At 40.6% G+C, this 10758-nt stretch overlaps 1 protein-coding gene across 1 annotated transcript in view; it reads right to left on the minus strand.

Annotated features, from left to right (window-relative positions):
• Positions 1-272: 272 nt before the first annotated feature.
• The window catches only part of LOC103077217 (protein CBFA2T1-like), a 127657-nt gene continuing 117171 nt past the window's right edge, over positions 273-10758 (minus strand). The window contains 2 exon segments of the mRNA XM_007446045.1: positions 273-984; positions 10144-10334. Of these exon segments, the coding sequence (XP_007446107.1) occupies positions 709-984; positions 10144-10334 (467 nt within the window). The 3' untranslated portion in view covers positions 273-708.

Below are 10758 nucleotides of genomic sequence, written 5' to 3' on the forward strand. Positions count from 1 at the left end.
TTATGTTATGGCATTTTTTTTCTTGCTGCTGTATTCATATATCCCACTGCAAATCATCTTTCATTTTTCCTTCTGTTGACCTGGATATTATTTCTTTTCAGAAACAGGAAAAAAACCGAACATCTGTGTCTCCTTCCAATATGCTACACATCTGCGCGTTTTGTGGCGGGTCTTCAAAGTTCAGTTAGCAACCCACGGACGCCATTCATCTTCTTGTTAAAATGTCTACTGCTGTAGCCAATGCTCATGCCCTTGAGGGTTTTCCTCTTTTTTTCCATTATTGTATATAAAGAACATTGTGACTTTTAATGTTAGCATTTTTGCTTTCAACAGCAATTAGCAATCTCTTGGTTTGCTGTTTGGTAAAGCATCGGTTAATGAGGTCATCTAGTTTAAAATCCCAGCTACTGGAAAATAACAAGGAGGAGGTCAAACCTATCATTTCATGTTATATTTTCTGCTCTCTTTTCAGTTCTCTAAGGAAAAGAAATCTTTGTTATCCACAGTAAGTCATTACGACCCGTTACTGGCCCTCTGTTTTACTAACGCCTCAAGATACAGTTAGGTTCTCTCTTGCTGAAGTACTGAACCAGGATAGTCCACCTATAAACAAACAAACAAACAAAAAACAACTTTGAGCATCTGAGGATGAGGAATTGGTTTCACGTTGGTTGTGTTGTCTTTCCTCTGACAGTTCTGAGTGCACATCTAGCGAGGGGTTGTCTCTATGGTGGAAGGGGTCCCCGGGGTGGTCGACCTCGGGGTGGCTGCTGGTGGTGTGTCCATCGGGCTCCCGGCCCCACTGTTAGGCGTGACGGAGGAGCTGACAGCAGGCGTATCCCCCTGCTGCTGGGCTTGCAGGGTCTGTCCACAGATGTGGTGGTGCTTCTCCCAGTCTTTGTGCTGGCAAAACGAGCCACAGTATCGGGCTGTGTTACAGCCGCTGCAGGTTTCACTCGCTTTACGGCCACAATTCCAGCAACTCTATTGGAGAAGGCAGAAGAAAGTGAAATCCCAAATTATTACACTGATCAGGCTAAAGTCTAAGGAAGTATGCTAGGCAGCAATACCCCCTTATTTTTCAGAACTATAAGAATGAAAAATCCAGGTGTGTATGTGTACACACACTAAACACCCTGAAGATGCAGGTTTTGGTGTAACTGCCCAGACTTTTCTGCCAAAAACTATTAGGACATCTAGACAAACCGGTTGAGGCTCTTTTCCATTTTTACTATAAAACCCCTTCCCTTTAGGTTTAGTTATCTTCACATCTCAATTCTCTGTTCACCCATACTAACAACTGCTCCATCTAAATTTTCTCCTTTCTAATACGACTACCACCATGGAAAGACTCAAAGATAGCACTCCTGGCAGAAGCTTCTTCCTGCAAGACACTAACACAAAGGGACTATGAGGATGCTCTATTAGATTCAAAGGAATATAATGGACTAGATAGAGGATTCTATCCTCTGCTCTACCACAGACCAGAAAAAGTAGGGCATGTGTTTAAGCTCTTCCCACTGCAATCAGTTATTCACTGTACCTGACAACCAAATGGTAGGAAAGTCTCGAAACAATCCCCTTTACTTCAGCTCCCTGGAGATTGGACCCTTGGTTTGTTTTTTCTCTGATATATTTTAAGCACCCACAACAGTACCTGATATATATAGTAGGTGATCAATAAATATTTGTCAAGTTTTAGGACCCTAGCAAGCCTACTGCCAATCTCCACTGGTGCTTTCCAAGAAGTGAGAAAAGCAGAAATGAGGCTTCCTCTGAGATAAAACACATTGTGAATCTGGGGACAGACATACTAGAGATGGAAGAACCCCTAAGTGGGACAGATCCTGGGGAATGAGGGAGTGTCAGGGAGGAGACTAACAATGACAGTGCCCTAAGGACCCTTCCAGGAGAAGGGGGAACCTCAGGAAGCCAACTTGAAACGTTTGTGCTTCCTTTGGCAAGACCATTCCCATTGTGAAATGTTACAGCAAGTGATCTTAGCTTTTGACATTAATCCTTTTATCCTGTATCTTCCTTGGTTTTATTTTCTTGCAAAACAAACTTCCGACTGTAATCTGGTAACCCCAACCAGCTGACAGTACGTAGCTGTGTCACAGTTAAAATACCTTTTTTAAAGCCCTGATATATATGGATATTAAAAATCTCCCCACTATGTTCCCTGCAATTATTTTGCTTTCAGCATGTTGGCTGTGTGGCTTAAGGTGGGCTCATAAGCCTATTAAAAATGCCCCAGTGGAATGTCAGCCCATCACCCTGGTCTGTGTATGGCTTTACCACTGTGCAAAACATGCAAAGCAATTTTTAGCACTCATTCTAATTTGGCTAAAAACGAAAGGAGCTCCTAAGAGTCTTTCAAGTGCTGGAAGCCTAAAAACTCAAGAACTACAGCTTAAAACTTTTAGAAAGAGCTCAGCCCTATGTTCATATTTCTTTACCATTCAGAAATTATGGCCCATGAAGGGAAAAAAAATTAAAACTTTAAGATCTCAAACTCTGGCCAATGGAAGGTGTTTTAAGTGAACATGGCTGAAGAAATCTATAAGCTTGATTTATATGTTAATATCATAAATAAAAATGGAATTAAAATTAATAGTACCAGAACAAAGTAATTTTTTTTCCTACTTCCATTTAATTTAGCCAGGAAAATAGCTCAAAAAATATGTACCTCTGATCAGAGGCTTCATTACCAAAATCAGAAGCCCTTCTTTCTCAAAATTAATTCAATCTTATTGCAAGGACAATGGTTCCACAAAGGCCTGAACAAACATGGGCCTGGCCCATCCTCCAGAGCAGCAAGGTATGACACTCATCACTCAGGAAAGTTTACTTCCTTGAACTTTAGGCATTTAGAATAATGCCAGCTGGATCCTGGAACAAACTCAGAAATAAGTGAAATTCCTAAATAACATCAGAAAATCCCAATTAGAGAACACAGACCCAGATCCAAAACAATATTTTAAGGAAATTAAACATCTAATCTGAGTCAAGTGGCTTCTTTAGGAAATACCCTGGTGTGAGTTCTATCCGCTTTCTGGCAGAGGCACATCTTGGCAGACACAAGGCAGTAACTGCCCAGTTCTCAATGGCTCCTTCAGATTGAAATCAGATGTAGGCAACCTTCTCAATTTAAGTTGATTAAACACACAGACTAAACCAGGTAATTACAAATGCATGTGTTGGGGAATGGAAAGAGGAGACAGAATGGGGACTTCTTTATTTTTTAAAGTGTTTTCAAAGATGGGAACAATTTTACAAATAAAAAAGTGGAATTGTGCCAAATATAGAAACAGATGTTTTGGATTATGAAGCTGCTGGGAATGGAGCCTTTTTGCCTAGCATCTCTGGATTCTGACCCAGGATTCAACGGCTCTGGCTAGTTTTACCTCCAGTCCCACTCCCAAGTTGTTCAATCCCATTCATTTACCACCCACCACTGAGACAAAAACAACCTTTGACTTTAGGAAGGTGCAACAAAGAGCAATTCAAATGAGCTGGTGGGAAAAACCTGCATATTTTTATTGCTGTTGACATTGCATTGCCATGAATGTATAGGGAACTTTAGCTCAAGTGTTCAACCAATGTAAATCCCCAAAGTGCATATTCTTTTTTAAAAGTTCATTTTCAGAAGACAGACACAGCAATTTCTATTAATTTCTCCTGGGTGGCTCTACCAAATTTCCTGTTAACTAATCCATACCTGTAAGACTGATGCCTGACCACTGGCACTTGGCCTCTCAACCATCACTTCTGGGAGCTGTGCAATGTGCAGAATCTTATGAGTACTCTAATTTTAACCATTTTAAGTTTCTAAGCTTTCTGCCATTCACAAAGGTGGAAACTGCAAATTGTGTATGATACCCAGGGGTGTAACTGTAGGGCAGGGATTAAGGTGGTCAAAGGCTTAATCTAATTTTATATTTTTCAATTTGTGCTTTTCATATTCAGGCTAGTATTACCTGATAGTTGCTTATTTCATTCATTCATTCATTCATTCATTTTTCATATAACTGAGCTTCCCTTTCAGTCCTCTAAGCAATGATGCTGGTGACTGAATTACCAAAATAGTACAGAAGTCTCGAGAATACCATTTCATAGCAAATTTCATTCCCAAAGCCCATGGCACTTTATAGTCTCCCTTTATTTGTGATAATATTATTCCCTTTTCAGCATAAGGAATGTTTTCCTCCCTATTATGGGAATCAGCAATTGGCCAAAATTAGGCTAGGACTCAGATGAAAAATAGGAGGCAGAACACAACCCTCCCTTTTCTAAATGTACTGGTACTACATAGGGAAATGGAAATGATGAGTTGAAGCTTTTGGTGCCAAAGCTGCATGTCAAAGATTGTTGATACTTGTTTCATATCAGCAATTCGTTTTTGTCCCTAAGAACAAAATTATTTCTTTCATCTTGTTATTTTAGATACAGAGAGAATGGTCTTTCTGTCCTACCAGCAAAATAATAGCCTTTCTGGTTCTTACTGCTGGAAATTCCTTTTACCAGAAACAAAACATTTTCTCCTAAAAAGTTTCTCCAGGTCTCACACACCTATAATTCTCCAGAAAAACCCTTGCACGCAAGTGATGTTCAATGAATAAAGTAGAATGATTATAATTAAAATTCTCAAAATGTAAATAACTTTTATAGTAAATGATTTACCTAGATATGAAATCAAATAGGTAAGGTTTGATTCACTCAGGTCTTTGCACTGCAAACCAAATACTCTTTCCAAAATGCCACACTTTGCCTATTTCAGATCTTTCTTATAGCCTGTTTTGGCATGAATAAGGTTAGGAGGGCACTTCAACCCTGAAAGTAGACAGAGGTTGAACCAGGAAGTTGGAACACCAAAGACAAGGTATCATGGTGTGTAATGGAAATGGCTTCCAATTTTGAGTGGCTTCAGTCACCCTTTCTTGGTTTTTCACTTCCAACTATATCACTTAGTGGATTCAGAACTACAGGCAAGTTACTTAACCTCGTAGAGTGACAGTACCTATAAAGTAGGAATCATAACGACAGGGTTATTCAGGATTATGTCAGTGCTAACTAAAGAGTCCTGATGTTCGGTGGGTCCTGAATAAACGGCAGGAACTAACACCACCTCCTCCTCTTGGCACTGGCTGAAAGCAAATGAGACTACATACCATCTCTGCATGGCACAACCTTTACAATTAGAAAGCTCGTGGCCCTGTGCCTCCCTTGATAGGCATTGACAGCTACACAGACAGAACATGAGCTTACTTCCACTTATACGTCATTAGTGGCCAGTTACTTTTTCTCCTTCCTTGCTGCCCTCAGACCTTCTGAAGATTTACCACTACTAACCTTTTCCCCATTCCTCCTTTTAAAAAAAAACTTCCCTTATTGAAAGTCCCTCTAACTTTGGTTTCAAGATAATAAAATTCTGTTTCTTATACTATAACCTCTTCTTCTTCTAGTTTTTCATTTTCCCCTAAATATTTGGCAAGGAGGGAAGTTGGCATAAAGAAAAGAAATATCCTTTCCTTCCTACACTCTACCTTGGCAGTCATGGTCTTAAACCATTAGCTGTAAGAAAATGACTCTCAAACCTTCCTCCAGCCTTCATTTCTTTCCTGAGCTGCTGTCTCTTATTTTCAATGGTCTGTTCTGTAGCGCCACCAGGATGCTCCTCTGTCACCCAAATCAGTAATCCCTAAACCTGACTCTGGTGTGGTCCTTTTCAGTCACTGGCAACACTCAGGCCAACGACTTTGTCATCTCATTGGAAACTCCCCTGAAACCTCTCAGTGCCAAACCCTACAGACCCTGCTTCCCCCATGGTCTCCCTTCCTTTCCAATCTCACGGTTACTATTCCTTCCCTGCCCTTCCTGTTAGAATAGCTTCTTAATTGTTTTTTATTTTTTCTCTCTCTTATATACTCACACTGCTCTTTATAAGGTGACTTGTTTATAAAAGACTTCTACTCATCTTATTAGTACCTCTCAACCACCTTGCAAAGTGAGTTATAAACATTATCCCAGTTTTATAATGAGAAAACCAAAGTTCCAAGAGGTGAACCACTCCATATCATTCCAGACCATCCAATACACCATGAACATCTATGGACTCAGACAGCTGGTCTTTTAATAAATGAAACAAATAAGCAAAAATCTTAGGTAACATAGAATCAGCTCATACTGTGAGAGCTCTGAATTATTCTGGGGATCGATAGGTCTGATCAGATTGTGAGGCTTTAATGGGAGCCATGCTGGGAGACTGTGTGTAGTAACTGTGTGGGGACTACCTCCTACTGAGTCCACTTAGTCCATCCCCAGAGTCTGGGCCACACTGCACAGGATCCACTGGGGATGGCTCTATTAATTCTAGAGGGGGTAATGAAGATGAACCTCTCAGAGCGACCTGTTCACACTATTAGGGCTCAGCAGGTTCTGGAAACAAAGTTTAAAGGTTCAGTCAGTGTTTCTGCTTAAGTGCCACAAAACCACCCAATATAAGCGTGTGCACTTCTGCACCTATCTAGGAATAATGAATAAAGACTGTTTCAATCTGGGGGAAAATATCACGTTAGTGGCTTAAACTCGAAACTAACTATTGGAACAGTACAATTATTTGCTCTCTGTTCGAGGCTCAATTCCAGCCATGTGCTTTGATCCCCTAAGCCAGAACAAGTTACAGATCTCAAAGAAAAGCTGTGGCAGGTTCCTTTTGAAAAAGTCCAAATCTAACAATATTCACTGGAAAAAAAGACTCTATATGTTTACAGATAGGAACCAGAAATGAATATAGAAAAAATTTAAATGGTTGAAGATGGCCAGATTCACTGAATTTCCTTTCTTTTGATTTATGCTAATGCTAGCATTACATTCTTGATGAAATATGTAATACACGTTAAAAGAGAAAGTACAGAAAATGTCATTTGTTTGTGTCTGCCTAAGCAGTCCAGTGTCATTCTAACGGTTAGTAATAATGATTATTAGTCTATAAACCAAAGTGAAATTAGAGAACTGGATGGGAATATCCTGAAGGAGTCGAGTGTACTGCCGTGTGGCTACTAAAGAAGTGGCCTGAGAGGCAGGCACCTGGGCTTGAGGATCAACATGCACTGTCCTGGTTTTCACATTAGACAGCATAAACTATTTAGGCCTTTGTGCTCTATCTGCCCTTTCCAATCTACAGAGGAAATCTGTCTGTCTAGTTGAATTAAATAATTTATTTGAACTTCTTAAAATGTTTTAACTTTTGTTGTTTGTGCACAAAAAAAAAAAAAAAATGAAGAAAGGTTACCTTTCACAAAAAACCACTGGGCAGATCAAAGCCAGTAAGTTTTTAAAGGTTTAATGCTTAAGGAAGATCACCTGATGTGTACACCCCAAACTCTGCATGTCTACTGAAAAACCACAACTCTCTCCGTTCCTTGTCAGCTGGCCAATCATCAAATCCCGCCCTTTTTTTTTTTTTTTTTTGCGGCCATGGCTCACGGGCCCAGCCGCTCCGCGGCATGTGGGATCTTCCCGGACCAGGGCATGAACCCGCACCCCCTGCATCGGCAGGCAGACTCTCAACCACTGCGCCACCAGGGAAGCCCAAATCCTGCCCATTTTATCTCACGGGTTCAATTTTCTCCACCCCTAGCACCACTGCCAACCATCTTCATCCAACCATCTTCCTCCTCATCTGTATCCTGAAACAGATCGGTCCCTCCTTTTCATTTCCTCTCATCTCTCTCTCCACACTGCAGCCTGAGTGATCCTTCCAAAACACTCACCAGCCACATAGTCATCCTGTTTTCAAAGCCTAGCAAAGCTTGCCTTCCCATCTTCCCTGCACGAAGGCACTGACGTGCGCATGGACCAAAAAAGCAGTGATGAGGCAATGTGGGGGTGGGGTGGGAGGTGGGTGGAAGGTGGCTGCTGAACAGCTCCTGGTTATCCTTAAGTATCAGATGAAACAAAAATTTTTCCCAGAAGCCTTTGCACTAAACTCTACTAAGACTCATAATTTAGTGATCTGACTCTTCTAATGAATTATAGTGAACAAGAACGTAGGAACCACTGTATCTTCAGTGCCTAGCGCTGTCCCCGACATAGAATAATTTGTTATTGACAGAATAAATAAATGGATATAATTTAGAGTAATATGTATCAAATAACAAACTGCCCTGGGCAGGTTGCAAACCTGATTTTTAAAAAAATGTCCATAGTGTACAGTTTTAAAATCTGTATCCAAAAATGACCTTCATGATGCTTGTTTCATTGTTCTGGAACAATGTAAGGACTGACAGCATGCTGAGAGCTCCAGCATGGATCCTGCCAACCCCTAGCTGCATGACTAGCCATGTGAGCTTCCTCACCTGCAACATGATAAAATGATTACATCTCAAGGTTCTAGACACCGTATGAGATGAGAAAACCAAAGCTTTTAGAGGTTTAGTGGTTTTCTTGAAATCACAGAATTATAATAGATGGAGCCAGGAATTAAATGTGGCTCTCTGGCTCCCAAACCTTTCCTCCTAGCATAGTATACTTTAAAATCCTTGAGAAAGACAAGGGTAGTGCTATTAAAGATCAGTTTCTCAAGATACCCAAAAAGAAAGAAAGAAAACAGTTACTTTAGAAGATGACTCATATCTAGGCTATTTCATCCTATCTACTATTTCTAGTTACTGCTCGATACACCCATTTTTATAATGCTCAATACCAGTGTCAAGCTCATATATTTTTCTGGATAATTAGAAATAAAGGTACACAGCTTATAGATACTAAAGAAATACAGCATTATTAGCCAAATATAAAGACTTAATTCTCAATTTCTCCAAGATATTTATCTTTAGAATTTAGTGACCTATAAAATACTCTTAACATGCCAGCCTTAAAACGTTCATATGAAAGTGATAATGTTTTAATGATGGCAACAACTGTGCCTCACAGTATTACTAACTTGAATAGAGCAGGACAAATTCTGTCCCAAAGATGCTAATAAAATTTGTGTTTTCTTTCAAATAACACAAAACAAAGTCTTTAAATATCTTAGCCATAAGATCCAGTAAAATTGAATTTATGTCTAGTTTAATTCAACAATGGAAAAGTCTGCAGTTAAAGGGTAGATACACTTCCCTTTGTCCCTCTTTTCCCGAGAAACTTTCAAATGTTGAAAATCAATTGCTTTTGTCCCCTTCTTATTCATCTGCTATACATTAAATAGAAACTCTGGGTATCGAATAATTCCCACAGGGTCTTTCATCTACAGACAAGCCTGGTACAAATTAAATTCTTACTCTCCTTCACAAATTGTAGATATGTGTTTTAGTGGACCGTTGATTTATCAGCTTATGCTGTTGCTAGTTCAGCACGGTGTGACTAGCTAACTGTAGTCCTTAACTAAGGGTCCTTTGGGTTGGGGATTGTGGTGCTGTGTTAATGCAGAGCATTACCATGTTGCTCTGACTTTAGTCTCTGTTGAAAGGCAGTCTGTTAGACACTGTGTTTTAGTTACTTCCCAGATCCTTCTGCCATTTAGGCTACGTGTGTATGTGTTTTAAATATACTGTAATAACACTAAATAACATTACCTCTGGCAGTGATGTTATGGTATGAAATGACCATCATAATGGTTATTACAAATAATATGCAAAATCAGACTGTGCAGAAGATCTCTTAGAAATGTTTAATTGATGCAAGCGTTGGTTTAGCATTGGACTTCAGAACCAACAGTTAAGGAAGTGACTTTGATCCCTGGCCTGCAATATGTCTTCAGACTACACAGCTTACACAGGGTCTCACTCCTAAATCCCAGAGCTGTTAGAAGGAAACCACACACATATGCTCACACACACACACAACAGAGTTCTGAATCTAAATAGTGCTAGGAAGTTCTAAGAATTTCACTTTAATCTGTTACCCACCAAATATATTAAAAACCTTTTTTGGCAGTTGTTCTTTAATAAAAACAAAATTTGATCAGCTCTTGGTCAACTCCACAAGTGCCAAGCCTCTCCGAATTACTCCAATCCCCCCACCAAAGATTCGTTTGTCTCAACTCCAATATCCGCCTTTACTTGTGATCTCCTGAAATCGAAAAGGCTCGCCCTCATTAACGGAAGCATCTCCCCAGGGAGTCTTCCATCGGCACCTCACCTCGCTCGAATCTTCCTGCTGGTTGATGACAGCGAGAGCGTCCTCCGCCGCCTGCCGCTTGGCCTCGGCCACCGTGCGCTCCATCTTGGCGCGCTCCGAGGTGATCATATCGTGCGCCTTCCGCTCGGCCTCGGACACGGCCTTCTGCAGCTCGGTCATCGCCTGCCGCTTCACCTCGTTGACCGCCTCCTCTGCGTGCCAGGCGGGCCGGACCGGACAAGAGAACAGCTCTCTGTTAGCGCGGGACCTGGGCTACTGATCGCTGTTACACAGAATGCTAGACAACATGCATGACTTTCATCCCAATTACTGGGCAGTTCTGGCTGTCTAAAGAACCACATTTTGGAAATTCATTTTAAGAGAGCAAAGGGTGAGATTTTTTCCTTTAATTTACACTCCTGGGAATATCTTTTAAACTACTGTAGCATCACTACAACTTTTCTACCAAACTAGTACCCCAGAAAGGATTCTGAGACCAGACTAAGTAGACAAAAGGCGAAAATAACCGCAAGAAACCTGCCTGGATAATTCAGACACAAGAAGAAGGTGTTTTGCCACAATGCAATAGGTTAATATGAACACAGGGAGTACAGGGGTAAAGCTTTCAGGGAAAGA

This window comes from Lipotes vexillifer, unplaced genomic scaffold (genome assembly GCF_000442215.2).
Source record: "Lipotes vexillifer unplaced genomic scaffold, Lipotes_vexillifer_v1.1 scaffold718, whole genome shotgun sequence".
Lineage (NCBI taxonomy): Eukaryota > Metazoa > Chordata > Mammalia > Artiodactyla > Lipotidae > Lipotes > Lipotes vexillifer.